The sequence below is a fragment of the Miniopterus schreibersii genome, assembly GCF_964146895.1.
Source record: "Miniopterus schreibersii genome assembly, chromosome: 7".
NCBI classification, from domain to species: domain Eukaryota; kingdom Metazoa; phylum Chordata; class Mammalia; order Chiroptera; family Miniopteridae; genus Miniopterus; species Miniopterus schreibersii.
The window spans coordinates 44,734,605-44,761,299 of NC_138108.1; the positions used below are offsets into that span (position 1 = coordinate 44,734,605).

Below are 26,695 nucleotides of genomic sequence, written 5' to 3' on the forward strand. Positions count from 1 at the left end.
TGGTGTGTGCCAGTTAGTGTACCAGGCTCTGTGATTTGGGGATGAACAAGCTGGACTAGTATCTGTTCTATGGAACCTACATGAAGAGGGTTCCTCTGTGAAAAAGACCTGAAAATGCTTTAAGACTTAGCGAAAAGGTGAAATGGGCACCTAAGGAAATATAGTCACCTTTGTGCATTTTCCAAAGGGGTACTTATATTACAGATAAATTTCAGGTTTTGAATGGCTAAAAAGCAGTCATCAGCAATGATGCAGTAAAACTGGCATTTTCAAAGAAGTCATCTCTGAGGGCAGTGAATTGCCTGAATAGTTTTGGATTGCTGGAGAAAATGGTTTACTTGGTGGTACTTGTCAACTTTAACCCAGGCTGATGTTAGGAAGTCAAATTTAGTAGGACAAGGACACGTAGTAGCATGTGGTAGGAAGAAAGGATCCTAGAATAGTAAGGTAACAGCTTCGTTTTCTCTCTCCCCTGTGGTTTTTGGGCACAATTATATCTGTTGCAAGATTTTTTTTTTTTCTGTGCTCGCTGATTCAACATATATATAAGAGTATAGGAGTATAATCAGGGTGTAAATATGAAAAGGGTCTCATAAGGAAGTTTTTCTTTAACTCAGACATTGTATCATCAATAATTTAAATCTCATTATAGCATTATAACCTGAGTGCCACATCCTTCTTCCTGTTGGAGACCTTGGAGAAAAATTGTGGCCTGATGCCATCTTCATTCATTCATTTATTATCAGTGTTCGTAATGATGATCTCAAGTGTCCAAAAATAGCCATATGAGGCCACATATTTCTAATAAAATAGATGTCTGCAGTAGGTTTTTAAACCCCACGTATTTGGATGTAGCCCACAGTGATTCATTCGTCTCTGAGAGTTCTTGAAGCTGAGGACATACCCAGTTTTTGTTTTTTCCAGGGTAGAATTCAGTGCAAACCAGCATTTTCAGACACTTCCTAAGTTTGTGACACAGGACCGAATGTTTCACACACATTATCTCATTTGTCCTCATAATAACCTGTTGAGGTAGGCATCGTCACTCAGCTTTACAGGTGAAGAGAGCAAGACTTAGCCTGACGAGTGATGTCCAGCAAGTGGTCAAGTTGGAATTCAGGGTCAGCTCTATTTCCTGCAGAAGCCCTTTTGTTGGCAGCTGCTGCGTTGTGCTGCGGAGGGATTCTAATTTTGTGCTTGTTTGCTCCTTTATTTCCTAAATTTTCTATAATAAATGTGAATCAATTTTATATTCCAAAAATATCAACCAATGTAATTTACAGCATATTGTGATAGTTAGATTAAAAAACACATTTGTGTGTGTGTGTGTGTGTTGTGGAAAATATAAAACTATGTAAACCTGAACTTATAACCCTATATTTAACAATTAAATAGATACTATAATTAACTCTTAAAATGAAATGTCATAGACGTGTACTGTGATTATTGAGGTTTCTGCTTCAGTTATTTTTCCCAATTGATTTGAGATCTTCAGTCCCAGATTCTAGATCGATTTTATTTCATTGTCAACATAGTTAGGGAATTGTAAGAAAGGCATATTCTTCCTGCTTACAGGAGTGTAGGTATATAAAAAGGCTATAGATGATTTTTGAGGCAGTTTGGTGATTAAAGGAAGAGAGATTCCTGAGTGGCCAGCACCTTTGTGCTTTAGCCGAGGGTTACTTATTCATTGCCTTGATCAACTAACATTCCTGAAGTATCTGTGCACTAGGAGTCTGTATGGGGTGCTGTTCACAGACTAAGGTTTGTTCACGGCAGCCAGTTTCAGTTATGTTCTGAACCTGGGGAATATGGCCATGAAGATCTGAAGGGTTTCGGGAAGTAAGGGGTCTTGCCTTGCCTTTCCCCTCACACCCCTTCAGTAACTATGACACTGTGTCTCCAGCCCCTGACGTCCCTCTCCAAGGGGAAACGGTGGGAGAAGGATGGGTAGAAGCGCCCTCCGTACAAAATTTTCTTGTTGGGGGGGGGAGGGTGGCAGCAGAAAAATATTATTCATTCATTTAATAAGTATATATTTGGTGCTTACTAAATACGAGGTACTCTAAAGATTCAGAATAGATTTAGCATGTGCTTTCCCATCTTCAAATTTTCTTAATTTGTAACAAATACCAGATTAATAAAAACAAAAGAATCCATTATTTTGTAGATATAATTTAGAAGAGCACAAACTTATCCAGCTAGGTAAGAGAAATGTAAAGGCGGAGCATTAATAAACATGATCTCTTACCGTTACATTCCCTATGTGTTCAAAACTTGATGGCAATGTCGTTGACTAGACCAATAGTTTATTATAATGAGTTCATTCCAGAATTCATTGCATAAGGTCAAATATTGAAATTGTTGGAGCCCTGGCTGGGTGGCTCAGTTGCTTGGAGCCTCATCTTACGCACTAAAAGGTTACAGGTTCGATTTCCGGTCAGGGCACGTACCTAGGTTGTGGGTTTGATCCCTGGTTGGGGCTCTTATGGGAGGCAACTGGTTGATGTTTCTCTCACATTGATGTGTTTTTCTTCTCTCTTTTCCCCTTCATCTCTCTCTAAAATGTCATTAAAAACACATCCTCAGGTGCAGATTAAAAAAAATTTGGAAATCCTAAATTGTTATATTTATTGTTATAAAAGCTGGTGAACATGAGTTGATATTCTTGTTTTGATTCTATTGTCATGTCAAGGTTTTAGAAGTTTTTTGCTTTTCTTGAAAATTTGTTAGGCAACTAATCTTTCCATCTCTCCTTCCCCTCTAGGAAAAGTCACAATCTTTGAATGTTTTTAGAAGTAGGAAGTGGTTACTTTTACTTTCTGTTTTATACACTACCATGTCTGGTTTTTAAAAAAGAAGTATATACGTGTTTAATTTTTAAATACTTGAGTCTTGACTGACAGCATTATATATAATTATGATGAAAATTCAAATGATGCAAAGGGATGTACTGGGTGAAGAGGCAAAGGGACTGTTTCTTCCCCACTGCCAGTGTTCCTTTAGCAAAACATTCTTGGCCTTTCTCCGCCCAGTGACTTATCTGATTGGTGAGTTTGGAGCCAGAAGTCACGCACAAGTGGCCCACCCCCTTCCCCTCCCTCTCTCCTGGAGCCAGGCTGCTTCTAGAGAGAGGTGCTCTGAGTCACCCTGGCCCTGCCTGGTGAGGGAGGACTGTGCTGCTCATCCTTGCTGGGGACCTGGTAGGTAAGTCTTGTGTAAATCCAAGGGTCAGTTCATCAAGAAAGGTTGCTGGCTCAACATTTAAGCCGCATTCTCAAATATCACCTTTATAAGGAAAACAGTGACATTTGACTCCTGTATAGTTACTGGTCTTATTTCTAAATTAGTTCAGAACTAGAGAGGGAGTGAGGGGTGTTACTTATTGTGGTTCCTTAAGGTGCACAACACAGGGAGAAAGAAGTCCCCCTCTCAACCCAGATGCTATCGCCAAGTCCTATGAATTCTTCCAGAAATGCTCTGTGTACATACAGATGTATCTAGAAATGGATCTATGTATGTGTACCTCCCTTTTTATTACGTTCAACAGTGATGAATGCTCTGTTCTTACTAGCTTTTCCCATTTTGATGATCTATTTGTACTTGTTATGGGTTGCATACTATTCCATAGTATGGGTGCTGTATTGATTTTATAACCAGAAAGAATAAACGTGCCTCCATTTGAGCCACACACCCTGATAAACCATAACAAAGTATAAGGCTCTGCTGCTGGCCAACAGGCATAGCTGCTGCTTTCTATGATTTCTTTTCCACAGTGAAGAGGAATGTTATCTCTCTCAAGGTGCTCGCCTTTGTAAGGGCGAGCACGCTGGGAATCTTGTATGCAGGGACCTACTTATTCAGAGAACCTTCTGCTGACACTTAGCTGGGAAGTATAAGCTGGGAAATAGCTAAAATGTGTCTTTAGGGTGACATTAGTAATTTTTATGAAGGGACTCCTTGGCACTGACATCTAAAGATTATTCTAAAATGTTTAAAAACAAAAACAAAAACCACCATTTGTATAAATGTGTACATTTTAAAAATCAGATATCTTAGTGAAATTATATTACAAATATTTTCTGCATTACAGTCTATGTAAGAGTTAAAGAGCCTAGATTCAGTTTCCATTCTACAAAACTCAGCGCAAGAAGTATCTTTCATGGGTCATTATTCCCTGTGCAGATTTTGTTCTTGCCAGGATGTTTCCCAAGGGACTGGTGCTGATTATATTACTCAGAGTTAACAGAATGATGTTTAACCAGTAACCCCTAAACTTTATGTTGGGCATTTCCACAAAGTAAGAATACAGTTTGTATTATGTTATGGCAGTTCATATCATCTGAGTTATTTTTTGTTTTATAGTCCTTTCTGTTCAACTCTCTTTACATTTCATTTGGAGATATTAACATAAACATTTCCAAAGACTGGTGGACCCTGTTATTGATATCGCTCTTCGGCTTGCTACTTTGCCTTTTTTTTTCCAGCACCAATACTGAGGCCGCTGGATTTAGTGTGTGTTTCAGGCTACAACTGGAGAAAACAGACCAGTAGGAGATATATATAAAGATTTATTACAAGGGATTGGATTATGTGATTACGGGGGCAGGCTGGGCGAGTCTGAAATCCATAAGTCAGGCCTCCAGGAAGGGCAGGCCAGAGCCCCAGGGTATGGCAGAAGCTCCTGTCCACAGGTGGAATTTCCTCTTTGGAGAAGCCTCCACTTCGCTGTTAAGGCCTATCAGCTATTGAATCAGGCCCACCAAGATTATTATCAAGGATAATTTCCCTCATTTAAAGTCAATAATGAACTTTAATCATATCTACTAAATGTCTTCGCAGCAGTGCCCAGACTCCTGTGTGGTTGAATAACTGTGGGCTGTAGCACAGCCAAGTCGACACTTAAAACTGACCATCGCAGTGTTTCTGTGTTGCCTGGTAGGATTCTTCTGGTTCTAGTAGTCAGTTAGGCAGGCTGCCTGCCTGGAGTTGTAGTCGCTTGGCTGTAGGCTCTTCTTTTTCCCACCCCTCCCTTTTCTGCAATTAAGTTAACTTTGCAACTTATTGCTGTATCCAGAGCAGCTTCGACTCCGCTTCAGTGCCAAACATTTATTTTCTCTCTTTTTTTACCCCCTTTGGTTTTACGTAAAGTGTGTTTTTTCGTTTGTGTTATTTGTCTAACCAGGACAGAACATTCCCATTGTTTTCTTTATTAGCTGAATTTACAGATCAGCTTGGCACCCATTCCAGCGGGAGCTTTAGTTCTCAAAGACAATAGTTGCAAAATTGGATGCAGCTTTCTTGGCTCCTAGCTGTTGTCATTGTTCATTGTCACCCTGACTTGGGGAAATGCCATATTGGAGGTTTGATAGGATTAAAACAGAATAAGGAATCTAATTGCTTCTCTGTGTTTTGTGCTGCTCTTTCAGAATAGCTTCCAGAACATTCTCTTTCAAGACATTGCCCTTTCATGTTGGATTTTCAAAGTTACAGAATTCCATTATCATTATGTGAAGAGCAACATTTATCAAATTTGATTCTCTTCACATTAGAAAATGTTAAAATATAATAAGGAAGTTGCTACAAGTGTGTCCTTCACTGAACTAGCCTAGTGTTTCGAACTGTTATTATTGAATTATAAAAGTCTTTGTTTCTCTAAATTTTTTATAATTGCCTACCGAACATTTTAATATTCTCATTCCTTTATTCTATCCTTTTACATTCTAGAAAAAGGAAATGCCAGGTTTTGGCAGAACTAGATAAGCACTGAATTCCAAGAGGTCAAAAAAAAATGTTAATAGGAATCATGGGCAAAAAGGTCTAAGATTTAGCTGTAGCCACTTATCTGTGATTAATAGAAATGGACTTTTCTTCTTCTTGGCATTTTAATGAGTAATAACATGGTCAGGTGGAAAAAAAATTGTAAGTATAAATTAAAATCCTGGTGTTCAGAGGCCCGCAATGTCCACAGAAAACACTGACCAAGAAGCAAAGTATGGCTGAGTCTGTTATCTTTCACTGTAAGGGGTGTAAAATATGACCTACTGATATTCAAAGTATACAAAAATGAAAATGAAATTCAATAAATCACTTTATGACCATCTTTATTTTGATTATCTGTTACTGAGTAACAGATCAACCTAAATTTAGCAGCTTAAGACACGAGTCATTTTGTGAAGTTTCTGTGGTCCAGGGTCTCGGGAGAGCCCTGGTAGGCAGCTTTCTGTTAGGTGGGTCGGCCTCCTCTTTGTGGGGCCGTCCTGGTCCAGGTGCCTGACAGCGTGGAGGCCTCGAGGCAGTCAGAGTGCTTACAGGATGGCTGAAGGCATCGATTGTAAGTATTCAGTGAGCAAGCTGGAAGCTGCATCACCTTTTCTGTCCTGGCCCTGGGAGCCACATTGCTTAGTTCTGTTGGTTAGAGGTAAGTCACAAACCCACCAGGATTTATGGAGAGGGCACTGGACTCCATCATTTGATAGCGGAGTGGCAAGATTTTGGAAGAACACATGGGATAGGAGATATTGTCATGGGCATCTTTGAAAAAAAACAGTGTGCCATGATCTACTATCTGGCCACAACAATTCACATCTCTCTCATGTGCAAGAGTGTACTGTAGCGCTTCCAGCACCCTCCAGATCTTACCCCATTATGGCTTCAGGCTCAAAGTCAGGGACCAACATCTAAACTAGGTCTGGGTACAAACGAGGCTCCCCAGAACCAGGTCCTTGGGAATACCTCCTTGGTTGCTCTTCTCAGTTATGTGCCCGATACCCACCCAGAGCACAACAGGAGGACAGGTACCTTAGAGCCTGTCCCAACGTGAGAAAGTGGGAGGCAGACGGGTCATGGCAGTTCTGGATTCCTGCCAGGTCCTTTTCAGTTTCTGTTCTGCTGTTCTCTGTGGCTCTTGCTTCCACTCTCTGGGCTCTTGGTTCTTCTCTTTAAGTCGTCTTTTTTCATAATTTCACAAGAAAGAGCCAGCATTTGCAGCTGAGTAGCCTTCATACATCGTTTCCTGCCCATAAAAGTTTGGGGATCTGAAGGCTCCTTTCATTTTGTGTTGCTCTCTGTTTCTTTTAGTCTAACCTGGCAATGACTTCATAGTACCGATATCTTTAAAAAACATCAAAAAACTTGCGGGTTTTCTGGAAGTCTCGTTGGGTTCACTCCATTAGACAAGAGCCATGACCCCAAGATGCTTTGTCTACCTTGGGCTCCTTGAGAAACACCCTTAAGGTTCTCAGGAACTTTGTTATTTAATGTAGGTTTCTTTCTGCAAGGTGTGTGCTTAAGATCCTTCGAAGGCCTTAGTCAGTTTGAAAGCATCTAGGAGGCAGCGCCTCTAATCATCCTGAAGTCTCAGCAGTGTCGTACAGCCTCGCCCGGGGTCCCATCATTGTTCTGAAGCCTTTTCCTGATTTGAGAATTGCTTGACATCTGGAGAGGTTGGGAACGAGAAACAGTTTTATATTTAACAGTGTGTTCTTGAGCCCTTCTCTCGCTGCTCACGTTTTATCTCAGGCAGCAAGCAGCCCAGGTGTCACTTTAAGTATTCCTCCTGGAAATCTCTTTAGCTCGGTCATCGAGTTCATTGTGTGTGTTTCCATTCCCCACTTTCCCGTACATGTCAGTGTTGCCAAACTGTCACCGCATCGTGGCTCCTCTTGTCCTCTAGCTAGCGTCCAGTAACATTTTCCCTCACTTTCCTTTAAGCCCTCACTGACAACCTTCTGAAAACAACAGTCCTGTCATGGCCTCGCACTGACTCTGTGTGTTAGGAATTTGTGCGAGGGGCTTGTCCTGACTCAGGGTCCCCCTGCGATGGCTGTCACAGTGGAGCTGGTGCACCTGTGCGGGGGCCCTGAGCCTCCAAGGAAGCAAGTCTGACTGTCTCGGCTTCTGGGATCGCCGTCGCCAAAAGCCACTCGGTTTGGGTGCGATTAGTTACATGTCAGCAGTAACTGGAACAATGAACAGTACTGTTTTCTCTCTGGCCTTTGTCACCCTCAGGCCCCAGTACATGCTCAGCTCTGCTTTCAGGACTCCAAATAGGATCATTCCCATTCTGGGTTTTTCCATCGTCTGAATCCTAAGCCCTTTGACTTGGTGTACAGCAGAGGGTACAGATCCACAGATGCATCATTTGTTAGGCTGTACAGAGGAAATTTTTTTTTTTCATTTGACATACTTGTTAACATTTAAAAAAATCTAGAGCATTCACATAAAAGTTCAAATTATCCACTTCTCTGGAAACAGATCTGGCTGCACCCAGGCTGCCTTCCTACGGCGGCAGTCAGCTAATGCCAGGCGCACCTTACGGGTGGGACAGATCCTGTCCCTGTCACTGTCCTCACTGGTGCTGCTTTCCTTTCCTGCCTCATTCTGTAGCCTTTTGAGTTTGCCATTCTTTTTTTCTTTTTCTTTTTTGTTTTAGAGAGGAAGGGAGGGGTGTGGGGGGAGGGAGAAAGAAACATCAGTGTGAGACAGAAACATATATTGGTTTCCTCCCGCACCCACCCCAAACAGGGACTGAACCCGCAACCTGGGTATGTGTCCTGACCAGGAATCGAACACACGACCCTTCAGTGCACAGGGTGACGCTCCAAACGTCTGAGCCACACCAGCCAGGGCTGAATGTGCCATTCTTATTGTACAGGTTCTTCACACAGCTTCTCCAGCCTCATTCTGTTGTGTTTCCTTAACTCAACCCCTAGACCCCAGTACCTTGTATCCCAGCTAGTTCCATGAGTCAGCAGAACCCAGTAAGTTCTTACCTTTTCTCAGGGTGGAAAACTTCTCCGCTTTCTCCACCTGCTGAGCTCTTCCTGTCCACCAACAGCCAGCCTCCATGCTGTCCTCCACAGACGGACAAGTGTCCTGCCATCTCACAGCATTTGTGTCTTTCTTGTAGCATTCACATTTTATTGAAATCATTAGCATAAATGTCTCTTCACTTCTCTGGATTATGACCTATTCCAAGAGGTAGGCTTTTATTTCATTTGCCTTTTCTCTAGAACTTGTCACCAAGGTAGGTATTAAATGAAACTTTGTTGACTGAATGAATAAATAGGCGATTGGTTCTTTAAAAAGGCTAAGGCTAGAGCTCTTCCCTGAAGGAGGTGACAGATCAGTATGTCCTTTGCTAACTGTAATACAGAGTAGAATGATATAACGACATTGGGAGAATGGCAACAGCCTCTTCTATGGGAAGAAAAGCGGTAAAAGCAGATGTGGAAGGGCAGATCAGACCAAGGTATGTATGTAACATATGTAAAAAGGTGGAGTCGTGGAAGTATGTAATTTGTACACCACTGGATGGTGGGATATCCAAAGGGATTTGGTGGGAAATAAGTCTTGAAAAGGTAATTTGGAACTAGGGTCTCCCCTCAGGGAGACTTGAATATTAAGGAGCTGGACTCATTTTGTAGGCAGTAGTGAACTCTTGTTGGTTTTTTTAGAGAGTGCTAATCTGTGACTAGCCACAGTGTGAAGGGTAAAGTAGGCAAGGGATTAGAGGTCAGAAGATTGACTAGCAGTTTGTTTGAATAAGAGAGACAGGAGATCAGCATTGAAGGGGATGTGACCTATCACGATGGGAGCTGAGGAGGTAAAATTTGCTGAATATAACATTTGATAGATTTGGGTTGTGAGAAAGATGAACTGTATTATGATAATAGCACCTGTCATGTCTTAGTGTTTATTATGTGCCAGGTGTTATGTTAAGGACTTTATAGGACTATGCCCTTTGCCAGGATGACAGGTTGGAAAATTTGGGAGGTATTTTTTTTTTTTTAACCCAAAATAGAATTTAATTTTAAATGCTTTGTAATTAAAACAATTTCTAGGAACTATGTGCCTTGTTAAGCCAATATCTGGTGAATGCTACATGAAGACAATTTCTACAAAATGTAAAATATATGTGTATGTGCGTGTCTGTGTATACACACACGCACACGCACACATATAATATATATTCTGTACTACTGGGATTAAAAGGTACAAACAGCAATGTCAACTAGACCAGTAGTTCTCCATCTTTTACATTTTACTTCTCCCAAATATTCTATTCATTAATCAAGGTTCCAAATTGTTGTAAACATAATGAATAATTTTTCAATGATATTTATGTTTATCATCAACCTGTTATTGTATTAATATTTAGAGGAAGTTTGAGAGCCTAATTTCATGCTTTAATTGCCAAAGGTGTATATTTCCATTTTGCGAAAAATTATCAGGTGCAACATTTTTTATCCTGTTTGCAAAAATTTATCTTGCATTCCTAATTATAAAGGAAATTTAAAAATAATGTGATACTTTCCTTTCCAAATCTAAAGATTGGAAAAAAGTTTTCTCGTCAATTTGAACATATGAACACTTGGGCACATAGATGCAATAAAATATCTACTTACAAGAATTTATTAGTATAATTATATATAACTATTAAATAGCATATACATACAAAACATTTTTATTTAGAAATGCATTAGTTTTTCTTTCTTTCTTTGTATGAAGCAATATTATTTAGGCTCTTGACTTGCAGTATTGGCATCAGTCATCATAGAGCCAATTTTTGCATCATCTTAACACAGTTTTTCAGAGGACACCCTTTTCACTTTCATCAAAAATATGTAGCACTGTGTTTCTTCATGATGTTTTTATAAAAAAGGTTATCACAAGCCCTGTGTATCAATTTGAGTAATATTAATATAGTCCTTCCCCCCCCCCGCACTTATATTGGTATGTGTTTGATACATAAAAATCAATTAGTGTGTCATCTTTTAAAGGTGACAGTTGAGAGGCTTCTACAATAAAATTGAGATATTTGCCATTGTAAAGTAGTTATTTCCTGGAATAACTACTAACTTCATGTTAAATGTGTTTGTCAGATTTTACAATGTTTCCATGAGCTGAGTATTATCATCAATGGTGTGCTGGTGAACATTAAAAACTGGCTCTCTGGCAGCATGGGGAGGTGCAGCATTTTCTCATTTCCATTGTGTTAGTATTCCTACTCTGGCCAATTTTATTTATTTATTATTATTATTTTTAAATCCTCACCCAAGGATTTTTTTTCCATTGCTTTTCAGAGAGAGTGGGAGGGAAAGAGAGAAACATCGATGTGAGAGAGACACATCGATTGGTTGCCCCTATACTCGACCCTGGGGGCCAGAGCCTGCAGGTGAGGTATGTGTCTTTGGCTGGAATTGAACCCAGGACCCTTCATTCTGTGGGCTGATGCTCTAACCACTGAGCCAAACCGGCTAGGGCTATTCTGGCCAATTTTAAGCAACTAACGTGAAGTCAGCTGTCTGACAAACTGAAATTCTAACGGGCTCTCCTGAGCCAGTGTGAGCCAGCTCCAGCACGGAGGTGTTAAGATAGACAACCCTGGAGAAGAGTCGGAATGAGGCTGGGCGGGGAGCCTTAACAAAGGGCTTCGAGATGGGGAGCTAGAAACCGGCCAGGCGTCCATATCCAAAAGAGCCTTCGGAAAACAAGACAAAAAGATGAAGTTTCTAAAGTCATCAGCTTAAATGAGAGAGGAGAGGGCCTGGAGAGTGTGTGTTCACTGGGGGAGGTAGTGCCTAGTGAGCTAAGAGCGTGCAGTGGCCTGAGAGCAGCCGTGTTTGTGAAGACTGAGAAGGAAAGGGCACTAGGAGGGAGAGGTGGAAGGGGAAGCGTATGGACACAGGTTTGGAGAGAGCATGGAGTAAGAGAATGGGGTTCAGCCGTGGGGTTCAGCACTGTGGCAGCAGAGAGGAGCACTCACCTGCACAGCTGTGAAGTCGTTAAATCCTGGGGAATGAGAGAGAGAGAGAGAGAGAGAGATGGGCAGATGAAGTTTTGGCGGCCTAAGGGGGACAGGTAACGTTTGGTATGAGGGTGAGGGTGCACTGAGGAAGTGAGGGCAGCAGTTAGGGACGCGCGTTAGAGAAATGTTGACAGCGAAAGGGAAGTGACAGAGTGACTGCTAAGGAAGAAGCATAGCCCACTCCCCAGCCCCACCCCCTTGCGCATAGAGGTATAAGAGAATTAAACGTGATTATGTTAGGACGGATGTAGAGGAGCCAGGGCCTGGTTGGCAGTGTCTTGAAGGAATAAACGAGTAGATAAGTGAGCACAGCTGGAGTCACTGGTCTTTAAAGGAAAAGGAATCCAGTTTCCTCACGGGAGGGAAAGAGGCTAAGAGCGTGGAGAGCGTGAGGAAGCTTATCAGGCACAGAAGGCAAGTTGCTGCTCTCAGGGTACCATGTGAAGTTATTCGGCGCGATTGGGGCTGGCTCTCCCGTGAGTAACAGGCAGAGGCTGGCCATGGAGAGTTGGGGTCAGACTCCTAGCAGTCTCTCCCAGCTGTATGAGCTTGAGCCAGTGTGGGGCACGCCTCAGTTTTCCCTCTGAAAAATGGGGTAATAAAATGATTGTCAGCTCACAGGGCTACTGAGAAGATTAAATTAGCCAATATATTTAAAGTGCTCAGGGTGTGGTTAATTATCGTTGTATTGACAACTGCTGGTATTTGGGGCTGGGGAGAGAAATGGGCTAACAATGAGCGAAAGTGTTGTCTAGCACAGTGCTGCTCACACCTGCATAAGAATATGAGTCACCTGGGGATTTAGTGGGTCTGGCGTGGGTGGGGCTCACGAGTCGGCATTTCTAACAAGCTCCCAGCTGATGCTGTTGCTGGTGGTCCAGGAACCACCCTTGGGGTGGCAGGGTTGTAGCAGTACTAATGCCCCAGCTAGGAGTGGCCGGTGGTCATCTGGAATGGCACCAGGCGGCGTGGCTGTCTCCGCTGGTTCAGGAATGCAGAAGGGATGTCTGGGCCGCGCCCCGGCTTTCCTCCCAGGGGTAGATTGAACAGTGAGGGCACAGGGCATGGGGTGTCCTATTAAGTGCCGCATCAGGAGAGTCAGCTGTGAGCTCCAGACCTTATATGAGGGGGTTGAAGACAGCAGGGACAGAAGAGGTCGGGGAGGGGTGGGGGCGGTGAAGAGCACGGTGAGGCTGGGCAGTAGGTATGGGACGGAGGTGCCAGATTTGGTGACCATGGGGGTGCCAGAGGTGATGGTCAGTCACCGGAGCAGTGTCAGAGGGTAAGATACGGGACAGCAAAATGTTTACTGCTGAAGGCTCACTGGGTCTATTTTTATTTCTCAGTTTTTGATGATTTAGGAAACTTTGTTTGCTTGGTAGTGCCTCAAGGACATTAAAATGGCAATTGATTAGAAACATGTTTTGTACTTGCGGTCAGTAGAACACCTGATAGGAGAAAAGTTACTGGGCGTTGTTTCCTGCCATGCCCAGCCCTCCCTCGGTGGGCAGACATGAGGTGGGGGTGGGCTTCCCGGGTCCCTCGGGCACACGCTGCAGTCCTGCACGCGGTCTGTCCAGCCAGCGGGGAAGCGGGGTGCAGGGTTCCCAGTGAGGGGACAGTCATTCCAAGGAGATGCTGAAATCCCACCTCCAGGGAGAAGTTAATGAGGCAGCGGAGGCTGCTGGCGGCTGCCTTGGAAGGGGCGGGGGGTGGAGGTGGGCATGTGCTGTTGGACAGATGCTACTAAATCGTGGTCAGTATGTCTTTGTTTTTTTACTTCCTGGGATCGGCAGTAAAATCTTTAAACGAGCAACAACAACAAAGAAATCACCTTTATCCCTTGTTTAGGGTGTGTCAGGAAAACACGCTTCCATTTCTAGCACTTAACACCCTGTATGGTAGTTCATCGCGGGCTCTCCCACCTTCTCCTTCGCGTTCTTCCTGGTCTGGGGTCGGGGCAGGTGGCGACCTGAGACCGTGCCTAGCGACCCTGGTCCCGATACTCATAGGAAGCTCCTGTTCAGAGGGGCCCCACTGGGGAAGACTGGTCGGAACCGCAGGCCCTGTCTGTCGGAGCCTGACCTCCTCTTGGGAGAGTCAGGAAGGACTTCATTTCTTTAGTGGATTTTCATAAAGATGCTGCTTCGAGGAAGGAAAGAAAATATTACTTTCCTTTTCGGATATAAATAGAACCGCTCAGCTGTATTTTATTCCCGGTGTTGGGAATAAATGTTACTGCAGGTTCAACTTTTCAAACCTCACCGTTGCCAGCTGTGACCTGAGGAGTTTGTGGGTTTGTGAATATCTCTAGCGATCACTTAAATTGAGCTCGTTTCTCTCAAAATCATTGGATTATATTTTTAAACTCGCAAGAGAGAAAAAATTTCACTCTACCACCGCTTTCTTGGCTTTGCTAAGTGAGTAAATCATTTACTAGGCTAAGGCGCGATGTAACAATGACCCAGAGTTCTGAGGCGAAAACCTCCGCTCCCCTTAGTGTAGGGACGGGGAGGGCACCAGCCTTTGCGTCTTGTTTTGAAGTTTTCACTCCGTAGAATAGTCTTCGGTTCCTAAATAAGAACCCCAGGTGTTAAACTGGGTGAACCCTAGTTGCCTTGGCTCTAAAAGGTAGACCTTGTTTTCTGCCCACCCTGCACACGCCCCGCAAGGATGTAACTTTGTAAACTTGCTCTCTGGTCTCTTCAGTAGAGGTCAGTGTCACATGAATACACGGCCACGCCTGGCTTTCAAATCGTGCAGCAACCACACTTGTGTTCTTGTTCTCGCCATTGTTATGCCAACATTTTATGCTAAGTAGATTTAAAAAATTTTTTTTTTGTCTTCTACATTTATTTGTCAACCATTATTTATACTTTTAAAGGTCCATTCCACCCTTTCTTTCAGTGTGTGAGCCTTATAATCCTGGACATTTTGCTTTATCTTTTTCTCTTCCAGCAAATAAAACCAAGAGGGAGACAGCCAGGGCTCTAAAATAACATAGACATAGAAGATGGGCATTTTATAGTCTGTAGTTGGATCCTGCTCGTAGAAATAAAACTGAGAGATCTTATAAACAGCGTGAGAGAAAAAGGAGCATAAACTAGATTCTAGGGTGTTGCGGCTGCACTATCTTTGAGTCAGAAAGAGCTAGATTTCCTTGGTATAATCTTTTAGATGAGTACTTAAAGAATACTAATTCATTAACCATACTTGGGTTTACAATTTCAGTAAAAGTAGCTTTGTTCTGTTTCCAAAACGTAATTTTATTTGCTTTCTCACTGTTCAGTTAATTCCTTTTGTGATAGGTGTGGCTTTAAATTCTTTCTTTTAATGTAGTCATTAACAGATTTTCTTCTATGTTGCTCTTATGATTAATGTTGTTAAGAAAATTACTAATTTTATTGTATATGTCAACAGAAAATTATTTTCTCTTCTCCTCTCCATTTCTTTGTAGCTTTAAAATGAACAATCTGTTCTGAAAATACTGAAGTGCATTTCAGCACTTTTTCTGCCGTACTTTGCCAGCGTCTATAGGCACCATTAAAATCACTATCATTAGAATAGGTCTTTTCAGTGACTCAGAATGCAAGTGGAAAAAATAGCTGACGCCAGGCGCAGAAGGGGTTTTACTAAGTGGTAAGTGTTTCGAATGAGAATTAGTTAAAAAAATTTAGGGGGCAGAGGTGGAGAAAAAGTTTTTTTTTTCTTTTTAAATTGAGCATAACTGTTTGCAATTATGAGTAAGAACTTTTTACTTGCTTTTCAACTTTCTTCTTTTTTTAAACTTTCTGTGTTGGACCTCAGATCTTTCTAGATAAATGGTCAAGCTTACTTTCTACATGGCAGTGCCTTAAAATCAGACCTAGCCCTGAGCCTTCGTTGTTTGTGACATCACATGGATCGGATGTGTGTAACTGCTTACTTTACATATGAGTTCTGGTGCTTCCCTCGGGATTCGTGAAGCTCCTATGATTTAACTCAGAAGTTTCTGTTATGGAACATAGCCTTTCTTCACATTCATAGTCTTTCAAAATCTTCACAGGACATTTTTAGACAACTTCTTTTTCACAGTTACCATTCAATGGCATAAGAAGACTCTTACATTTGAATGGGAGTCTGAAGGCTTTTTTCTTGCCTTCATTTTGCCCTTGTAGCTGTGGTCTTGGGCCACTTTCTGGGCCTTTGTCTTCTCATCTGTAAAATGAGGGGTTGGACCAGACAGTCTCCAAGGTCTCTTTCCACTTGAAGTTTCTCTGAGCCTGTGGATCACTGGCTGTTATGGTCACATCATGTTCATGTGCTACATTGCTTTGTTTAATTACATCTCAGTCCTTTTTTTTTTTCTTTTTCTTTTAAGGCAAATGACTTTGGTCAGAAGCTCATCATTCTCAGTCATCCTATCCTTTTAAAAAGTTTTGCTTTTTCAACTACAGAGACATTTGGAAAGCATGTCCCATGGATTACATCTCTTCCCTAGTTAAAAAAAAACACACAAAAAACCCCACACAAATTGAAATAATTACAGAAGGCTGATTATAATCTCTTTAGATTATCTGGCATGGCTGCTTATTTTGCCGTGTTCCTAGCAGTCCCGCACGCCTCAAAGTGTGCTGCAAGGTGTGTTAAGAATAGCCAGATGCTGTTTTGCTCAAGTAGGTTGAGCAGAATCCTGGGAAAACAAGCACGGTGCCAGGCCTGAGAAAGAGCAAGGTGGCAACAGAAGGGTATTTGCTTTCCTGACTTTGGTTTTAGGTCGCTGATGCCTCTGGACTAGTAGCTTCATTAGGCCTCCTCGGCCCCTGCCTTCCCTGTCAGCAGTCTGCTGCTTGCGTGCCTTTCCCTAGGCGATTGAGAAGCCCACCATGTGGCCGTTTATGTGTAGTAATTAATAAAGTGTTAACTGAAGCAAAAGCTAAAAATGAACCTGATCCTCAGTGGGCGATGCATGTGATATTCTTCCAAAATATTTTGCTCTTCACGTTCACAGTCAAGCATGTCAAGAACACAGTATCTTTGGAGGATGCGTGTGGGTGTCTGGAGGTGTGTAGTGTGTCTGGGTATTAGCTGCTAGTGATCCCTGAGTTCATAGCCACTTAGGTTATTTGCAGGGTAGATGTATGCTGTGTCACCCGGGCAGCAGCGCCAGGGAGCACTGTTCACATTCGACCCATGAAGAATTGGTGTGTTTTTTTTCATATTCAGGTAAGACGAGTTCCTGGATCAAGCGGTCACCTTCACAAAACCGAAGACGGTGACTGGGAGTGGAGTGACGACGAGATGGATGAAAAAAGTGAAGAAGGGAAAGCAGCTTTTTCTCAAGAAAAGGTAAATGGCACTGATGATGATTAGCTTACCTGTGTAAATTTCATTTTTGTGTTTTTTTTGTATGTGTGTGTATTAATGGATACATAATTTCTTTTACAGTCACGAAGAGTAAAGGAAGAGAATCCAGAGGTGAGTGGTGGTTCTTTATTGATTTTTAATTTTTTTTTTTTTTTTTTTCCAATTCAGTTTCTCTCCCCCCTCTGCAGTATCAAAGTTTGACCCATTTGAGGAAGAGATTGAAAAAATACTGTTCTTATGCAGTAGTAGAAAAAAAGAAAATGAACACAGGCTCTGCACGTCCCGATTCTGAGTTACTTCTGTCCTATGTAAATTGGGGCAGATTACTTTACGCCCTCAGTCTCAGTTTCCCCCCCCTGTCAAATGGGGATGATCACTATGCTTTTATAAGGTTACCCTGAGGACTGATGAAATCACCTACATGAAGCACTCAGTGGAGTCCTTAGTATGGTCTTGTAACACAGTTAATCCTAACTCTTGGTATTACTGTCATTTAGAAAACATAGTAGGCATACGGGGAAAATTTCTTTTCGATTTATACTTTTCGATAAAGGAAGATATTGATATGGTTAGCATCTCCTGGGTAACTGAGTAGGTGAGGAACACTCTTCTATCAGCTTCCCTTTGAGACCTGGTCATCTTTTGATTAACTTTACTTCCTCCATCTGGTTAATTATCCTAATAATTCCTAATGGCTAATGATGACTGTAGTGCAGAGGACTTGCTGTTTCTCCTAGAGGAAATTTGAGCATATTTAAATAGCTCCAAATATTTTACAGACCTAGTAATTAATGTGTGCCTTGATAAAGTCTCATTAAGGAGACCGAAGACTTTGGGTTATAAGTGAATCCATCCCAGCTTTTTAAAATTAGCGGACATTTTCTGTTGGTTAAATGGAGTAAATCTTATTCCGCTTTAGGTGGCAGTAGCCAGCCGGACCTTCTAAGAAAAGAGCATCAGGCTACAAGCCCTGCCTTCCCCCGTTACTGTCCCCTTCCTCTGTTTTCGCCTCACCCTCATGCCACATCAATAGGCCTTGTCAAAGGATTTTTCAGTCTGCCTGCCTCCTATAGGTGACTCTCTTTCAGATCCTATTTCCTCCTATCTTACGAATTTATCTTTCCATTTTATACATGAAATATAAGCTTTGGTCAAGAGAGTTATCCCATGAGTTAGTAACGATGGTGACACGTTGGTGTCCATAGTAGGACACGTTGACTACACAGACGTGCTGGGCATTTAGAATGATCTTAACCAGGTATCGTGAACTCTGCCTTCTTGCCCACTTTGCAATTTTCTCCAGAGTAAAGTTGAGCGTTGAGGTTTTTCATCTATTTCTTAGAGTATCTCTAGCTAAAATTGTCAGTTCTACTAAGACATAGAACAAACATCATTCAAGTGGCACCATAGACCCAAAAAGCATTCGATCTTGGTTCACTGAGGGATATCTTCATTGGGTAATATTCACTGAATACTTCCTGTATCTTTCTGGCAAGAATATTTTCTGCATAGACAGGAGAGAGTAACGTATAGCATGTTCTCAGTTGATCAAGTATTGCTGTTCACCTTCCTGAGTGGGGTTTGACAGTCTTAGGCACTTAACTGTATCTAGACTCATTTTGTTTTATGCCTGAATTTCCTGTATGAAAGTGAAATTGACTTTGTATTTAAATTCACAGTTTGTTTTGGTTTCATTTAACCGAGGAAGACATCTGCAAGGCTTCTATGAAAGAAGCATTCTTTTTATGGCAGCCCCTCCATTAGGTGGCATGAAAGCAAATGGTTTGCAACCCAGGTTCCACATCAGAAAAACTGAAAGCTTTAAAAATGTGGATGCCTAGGCCCAGCCCTGAGATTATGATTTGGTGGTTTGGGGTGATGTCCAGGCAACTCTGATTTTTTTTTTTTTAAATAGCTTTATTGATTTCAGAGAGAGAATGGGAGAGGAGGAGAGAGAGATTGAAACATCAATGATGAGAGAGTCATTGATCGGCTGCCTCCTGCAGGCCCTCTACTGGGGATTGAGCCTGTAAACCGTGCATGTGCCCTGACCCGGAATTGAACCTCAGTCTCGGGACCTGCGGAATCTATTCTTAACTGTTGAGCCATGCCCGGCTGGGCCAGACAACTCTGATTTTTGAAAAGGTGCTCACACGATTCTGATGCATAGCTAGAATCAAGGACCAGTGAATAGGAAAAACCCACCAATCCCTCTGAATCCAAAAGTCCAGACTGGAATTTAGGAATTGTGTGCTCAAAATTCCTGAAGATTTGTTTTAAATCTATCAGGAATTTCAAAAAAAAAAAGAAGGAAAGAAAATGTTGATGTTTCAGAAATCTCTTGAAAAAGTTGGCCTTATTTAATCAAGTGTAATGAAGCCAGGTGGGAAGGTTTGTTGATTGAAGTCCTATAAGGCCCACAAGAGATACATATGTGTGTGTGTGTGTGTGTGTGTGTGTGTGTATGTATGTATATTGGGGCCTCAACAATTTTTTTTCACAACTCTGGAGACTAGAAGTCCAAGATCAAGGTGTTGGCAGGTATGGTTTCTTCTGAGGCCTCTCTGCTTGACTTGCAGATAGCTGTCTTCTCACTGTGTCCTTGAAGATATTTCCTCTGTGAGTGCTCAGTGGGCCCAAATCTAATCTGACTGATGTCCTTATAAGAAGAGGAAATTTGGACACACAAAAGACACCAGTGATAAGTGTGCACAAGAGGCATATTAAAGACTTTTGTTACAGTGTCTAGGCTAAGTTAATTGTGTAAATGTTCTGTTTCTCAACTCTTACATTTTATTCTGAGAGAAAATGTGGATTTAGGTTGAGTTCATCTTACTAGAGGTTAGTCACAATGTGAAAGCTAAATTTATTGCTTATATTACTCCATTGAGTAACATGCCTGATGATTATCAAAACTGCCTCTAGTTTTTAAAATTTTTTTTCTGATGACATTGTGTTTTTCAAGTGCCTGTTAGCTCTCATACCTGTTTATATATATATACATATATATATATTTGTAGATGGAGGGAAAGATTTGATTTCTCTCTCTGAATTTATTATATTTAGCCTTTGAAATCACAGATGGCTTTAGCTCGATATTTTTATGATACCACTTTTTAAATGGTATTCTCATTGCAAGTGACTGGCTTTCCGACTAGTTGTGATAAAACTTAGATTTGTGATCAGAAATCTTCTATATTTCTTGAAATCTCTTACTTTGGAATAATCTTAGATTTATGGAAAAGTAGCACAGGTGTGGTCCAGAGTTTCCATACATTTCTCACCCAGGTTCCTCCATGGCATTAATTTATCATGTAATCCTGGTATGTTTGTCATGACTAGGAAACCAACAGGGCTACATCTCCATCAACTAACCCGCAGACTATTCGTATTTCACTAGTTTGCACACTAACGTCCTTTCTCTGATCTGCTCCAGGATAACAGATTGCATTTAGCCACAGTAACTTTAAAAATAGAAAACCAGAAGGTTAGGTAGAGTTCTATGAAAAATTGGAAAGCAGACCCTGTCCCTTTCTTCTCTCCATTCCAGGATCTTCCCTTTTTCACACCTGTTTCCAGGGTGATGTCCAATATTAATCTATTATTTTTTTCTTTCCCCCTCCTATCAAAACACCATTCTCTCAAATGTTCCTATAAGCAAACTGTTTAACAGCGTAAAAACTCCAATAGAGAAATTTATTTTATACTGTTGATGAATGGCAGCTGCTTAATGTGTTAGCTTTCTTGTACGTGTTTACATGTAAAAATGTGTGCCCCAAAGGCATGCCCTAAACAGATAGAATGGAGTTTATAATGGTGAAGTTTGGGGACTACAGTTTGTTGTGTTTTGTATGGGGAACCTCCCTATCCACCACTCCTGTGCATCTCTGCACATTTTCAGAGGGATTACCCGCATTGCTTGTAAACCAGCTGGAGCCTGAGGCTGGTCCCGTCTTTACATGTGTGGTTACATCTGCACAGCGAGTGAGGTTACGGAGTGCATGGGGTTCCAGCCCCCACCTAGTCACCTGTCTTTCCATCCTGCCGATCGCCCAGGAATAAGGGGGCTCCTCAGGAAAGAGAAGTTGTCACCTCTAGTAAATGCCATTAGGGTTTTTCAGATTACAGTGGTTCTTTAACTAAAGGTAGGATATTCTGGAAGTGCTGATGTATCTTTTGGTTGTATCTCAAACCTTAATTAAGACTATGGACTCGGCCTGAAAGATTCTGTACAAGAAATCATTTGGTGCAGGCCCAGGCCCTCTGGCTGGTGAATGAACACAGGTCTTTTGTTCTAATGTAGTCATTTCCCCCCAACAATTTAGTATGAAAATTTTCAAAAGTATAGGGTCATTGAAAGCATGTTAACAGTGAACATCCACATATCTGTCACCTGGATCCTACCATTACTACCTTTGCTTTGTCACATGCACATGTATCTATTCGTCCATCAGTCTGTCTTCATTCTGTGATGCATTTCAAAGCAAACTGCAGACATCCAGACCCTTTCCCCTACTACTTCATTACTGACATAGTTATTTTTGAGGAAGCACAGAGAGTAAGAGTTCTATGCCCTTAACCTTTAGAAAGCTTGTGGTACAAAGAATTGATAGTAAGTTTAGAAATGGAAACGCCTTTTCATTCTTTTTCATTGCTGTTCCTCTTTGAGTTTTTTTGTCTTTCAATTTTTGTTCAGGGCAGAGTTCACCAAAGCAGGACTTGAGGCCAGAATATTTTGGGTATCACATTAGGGTCAGGTTTCCAACTTTGAGAGAAATATAGAGCCTGTCACTCTGGCATTTCTGTTCGAGAAAATGTTTTCAAAACCAAACCACCCTTTTATATTTTTGAAATCCAGCGAATAAATTGTTCACAGTAATCATGAAAGGGGCAGGTTTTACTAATTCTAACATCCTTTCATTAGGAGGCCCTTCACTTTAGATGAAATTATGGGAGAAGAAAAAGAGTCCTGGGGCATCTTTCTGTTACTGAGTTTAACATATCAACTAGCCCATATCTTTCACTTTAGCTCAGTGGTTCTGTAGGAGCGGAAGATCAGCCCCCAGGGCACTTGTTAAAGATCCAGTTCTTTCCAGTCTCCATGAAATTCGGAATTAGTCTGGGTGGGGTCCAGGAACCTTTAATATATGTCCTAGGTAATTCCAATGCAGAGAGTGAAAGGGTCACACTTTGGGAGCTACTGCTTTAAAATTACTTAAATTATTGAAAATGTTTGCCTCTGGTAATTGGGACTTCATGTAGCCACACTGACCCTAATGTCTCATTTTGGTTTCCTTAAGTGCTGTAACGGTGGCTCTCTTAACAGATTGCGGTGAATGCCAGCAGCATCCCCGAGCAGATACAGTCCCTTTCTGTGCAGGACTCTCAGGTATGTTTCTCCGCCAGTCATTTATGTTTGAGACGCTCTGTGAACAGATTTTTTAGAAAAATGAACACTTTAGAGAGAGAGACAATTTCAGGGTAGTGATTCCAAATCGGGGGCTTGTAAACTCTCTGTTTTTAATGGGTATGGAGAAAAGAATACTGTCACTATTGACCGTGATTTTCAGGGCCTCCAACCTTTAAATGATGGGTTCAAGAGCAAGAATTGATTACCAGACTGCCTCTGAAATTGCTGGTACTGTGTGAAATGAGAAAAGGAAAGAAAATGACTCACCGTTCTGTTAGACTCCAGCCACAAAACACTTTAGTTAATTGATGCTTTTCTTTTTTGCTCCTAGTTGGATTTCTATAACCTGTGTTCATAATTCTTTTATCATTGAATTTTATGGGCCAGTTTATCTCTGCAACTTACCTTGTAAAAATAATAGTTCAGTGACTATGAAATGCATTTATATGAAACATCATATGACCTAAGATGTGTGCCACGAGCTGTGCTGGGCGCAGGGGAAGAGTGCCGAGCAGACAGTGAGGAGCGATGGCAAGGGGCCGGAGCGCGGGCGCCCTTTCTGTCTCGCTGTGGAATTCATGGGCAAGCCCTCTGAGCTCACACTGCTTAGACCAGCAAGCCTCCCTAGCTTTAGGAATCACAAATTTCCCCCCAAAGTTTGCATATCCATTTAAACTGATTTCCCTCCTACCTGATCAGTGTTTTATGAATCAGCTGTGTACTGAGGAGACAGAGTGGGATTTTATGGTTACAGGAAGCCTGTGTGAGGTCAGACATCCGGTCCGTGGCCCTTATTTTATAGCCGAGGAAGCAGAGATCTGCAGCGGTTAAGTGGTCACACGACTGGTTAGAGGCAGGGACAGGGTTCCGTTTAGGTCTTTGCATTGTGTCAGGCAACTCATTAAAACACCTGGAGATAAACTGTAGGGATCCGTTGGATGATGAACGGCAAGTTAGGCATAATGAGGCAGAAGGCAAAGAGAGTCAACAGGAAAAGGGGTTGGGATAGCTGGTGTTGTATAACGTGTTGCAGTTTATGCCTAATTTTCATATAGATTATTTTGTTCTCCCAGCAACCTTTGAGGCACGCGTTTATCCACATTTTGTAGGTGGAAAAATCGGTTCAGAGAATGACTTGCCCACAGTTCCACAGCTGGTCAGCGGCCGAGCCAAGGCTTGACCTGAAATCCCTTATTTTTCTTCTCTTAGCAGGAAGGTCTATTCATGCCCAGGGATTCATAGGAGTAGGGATAGGCTCTGTAGTAGAGACATCGTGATTGGTGACCTGTATTCAAGGAAATAGGCTTGAGGGGAGAAAGGCAGGAAAGATAAACAGCCTGATCTGCTCGGTTCCACCTTCCTCTGCATCCTAAGGTTGAAGGTGCCCAAAGAAATCTTTGTGCATCACCACGGCCCAGTGGGGAACAGTCCGGGGCTCCCGTTGCAAGGTGCCTGATTAGATGGCTGAGCCACCTTCTTTGGACTTGTTGCAACTTAAACCAGTTGTTTACAGGGCTCATGCTATGCTGAGGCTTCCTGTATGAAATATCAGTGTTCACAGCTGTGATGGGAATGAAGCCTCATTCCAGCCCCCACACAGAGGTGACATGTGGCTAAATGAGACCAGCACATATGAAGATGTAGTTTTGAAATTTCCAGAAAGAAAGGGCTGTATGTATGAATCAAGGGATGTCATGACTTTGTTCCCTGAGTTTATAACACTGTTTGCTGTTTTGCTTCTAAAGGGCCTACCCAATGCTAATGAGGACTACAGAGAAGCTTCTTGCGCCGTGAACCTCGTTTTAAGATTAAGGTAAGTGATGTCGTTCATTCTGCATTGTGTTTCCTATAGCACAATATTCTGATCTTCATGAACTTTTCCTAGTATTAGCATAAAATGAGATTGCTAACTTACCTGATTTCCCGAAACAGCCAATGTACGCTGTATTCCTGGGACTAATTGCTCTCTTCTAGACGCTTACTGAGAAACGGCAAGAAAGAAAAGCACCATCTGAGTGTGTCTGCGGGCTCAGTGCACCCTTCATTAAGTTTTCTTTTCCTTGCCTTTTCATTCTTGAGTCTTTCTTTTTTCTTTTTTACAATGCAAGATCACAGTAAGAGATTTTTAATGAGTTTCTTTCACACTTCAGCAGTCGGTCTCTGTCAGAAATAAGCCGTGCTTGTACGACAAGTTGCCTGCTCAGAACATTTTTCAGTGGCAGGTGTGATCAGCCACTGTGGAGAAATGACATATCTATTTTGAAAGAGCCCTCAGTCTTCTCGGAAATGGATACAAATATGGTGCCCCAGCAGTACAGTCTTTGTATCTAGTGAATGGAAGCTCTTTCTATTTCAAGGACTTCTAATTTTAAGGTTCATCTCAGTGTATATTCTTTGCTAAGAATTTGGTGTCTCAAGACTAAAGAAATCTGCTTAAACTTAATTGTAAACAGCTTGATTTACCAGGTCAATCAGAATACGGTCACATTTTTGAAGGTGCTTTAACATAAGTTACACGTGTTCTCCCTTTGACAATTAAACACATAAAGCACATGGCTTAATGGATCATTTGCAGAGCTGTGGCTGTAAAAAGCAGGTTTATTTTCAAGGTTAGTTTCCAGCCCTCTGCGTTATCTTAGTCTGTCAGGGTAGATTATCGTTGCCATAATCACCCCTTCCTTCTGATGGCCATTTACAACCTGCAGCACATTCTCACATGCCTACCAGGGGACCCTCACAGCAACCCTTGGTGTGATTTAACTCAGGGTTGATTCCCAGTCAAGAAGTGAAATCGCCACAAAGCTGCTTTCCTTGCATTTGAAAGTAGCCTTGATTATGAGTCACAATTAGTGTATTTTGCAATCCCCGAAGAGTGAAGTAGTTCATTCTCTTCTCATTTGATTTTAGGACCAGGTACTCCTGTCATTTATTTTTCAGTTGCTCATTTATTCTTTCAGTCCACCTATATTTATGAGAACTCTGCTGGGCTCTGTGTTTGTCATTGAGATACTGGGATGAGCGAGGCTGTGAAGGTCACAGTCTAGTCCACTGAGTGTGCGGTGATGGAAGTGGCCTTTAGAATCTAGTCATCCGGCCTCCTACTTGGTTTATGCAGGAATCTTTCTTTAGTGTCCCTGCTGGATATTTACCGGGCCTCTGCACATCCTTCAGCTCACTCTTTCTCCACTATCACCCCTGTGGACCCGAAAAGCGTTCATTGTGATAGTTCATCTTCCTCCTGAAGATTCAACTAACCCTCCTGTTCTGGGCTCTTATGGGATCAAATTCTGGCCCTCAGAGCAACTGTCAGTCTCTCTGAATAAAAGTCTCTTGAGTGTGTTGAAATGCATATTTCAAGCCTTACCTTCAAATATCGTTTTGCTCTAGGTACTAGAACAATATAGGACTAATGCATTTTCTCATTTTCTGAGAGCCATCTGTATATTTGCAAGGCTTGTTCTCTTTTCTTAGGCAAAACAACACATGGAACTCTAGCCGTGCTTCTCAAAGTATAGTTCTACATCCCTCTCATAATCCCGGTTCACCTTTATTGGCATTTAGTCTGCACCGGCTTCTGTTATCTTTTTCCTCATGGGTCTAGGTGGTGGTTTTCCTAATTTGTGGCTTAGGTCACTACTCCTACAAGATGCTCCATGAAGAAAGCTTCCATGTTCAAACAAGTAAAGAAACAGTGCGCATGGAATCCACCTATTACACGCACATGCACACACATACCTTATTTGGAAATCACAAGGAACATTAACATCAAAGATTCTAAGAAAAGTCTTGTAGGAAAGGAATTTATTTACTCTAAAACCTATTTGACTTCAGAGTTCTTTTCATGGAATTGTCTTCCAGTTTAACATTGTTTCATTTAAATGTAGCACCTATATTTACGTACAGGCTTCCACATGTGGTCTGAGCAGGCTGGAATACAGTAGTAAGATGGTGTGATTTTTGCAAATCACGCTATATTTTTTCTAAATCAGGCCAAGTTTTCATTGCCTTGTGAAATATCCATGTGCTTTGGTGGCGAATTTAGCATTACCTAACACTTAGGCTAAACCTCATTTTGTGGTTTTTTTTGTGTGTTTTTTTTTTATTTAAAGGGCTATCAAGCCTAATTC

At 41.9% G+C, this 26,695-nt stretch overlaps 1 protein-coding gene across 3 annotated transcripts in view; it reads left to right on the forward strand.

The window, feature by feature from the left end:
- The window catches only part of STK39 (serine/threonine kinase 39), a 247,466-nt gene that overhangs the window by 131,128 nt on the left and 89,643 nt on the right, over window positions 1-26,695 (forward strand). For 2 of the 3 annotated variants that reach the window (XM_081142428.1, XM_081142429.1), the window contains exons 11-14: window positions 17,018-17,140; window positions 17,240-17,269; window positions 22,485-22,547; window positions 24,314-24,381. In XM_081142428.1, coding sequence (XP_080998554.1) covers window positions 17,018-17,140; window positions 17,240-17,269; window positions 22,485-22,547; window positions 24,314-24,381 — 284 coding nt within the window. Of the gene's footprint in view, window positions 1-3,107; window positions 3,208-17,017; window positions 17,141-17,239; window positions 17,270-22,484; window positions 22,548-24,313; window positions 24,382-26,695 lie in introns of those variants that run through there. The other variant, XM_081142430.1, reaches the window with a different exon arrangement.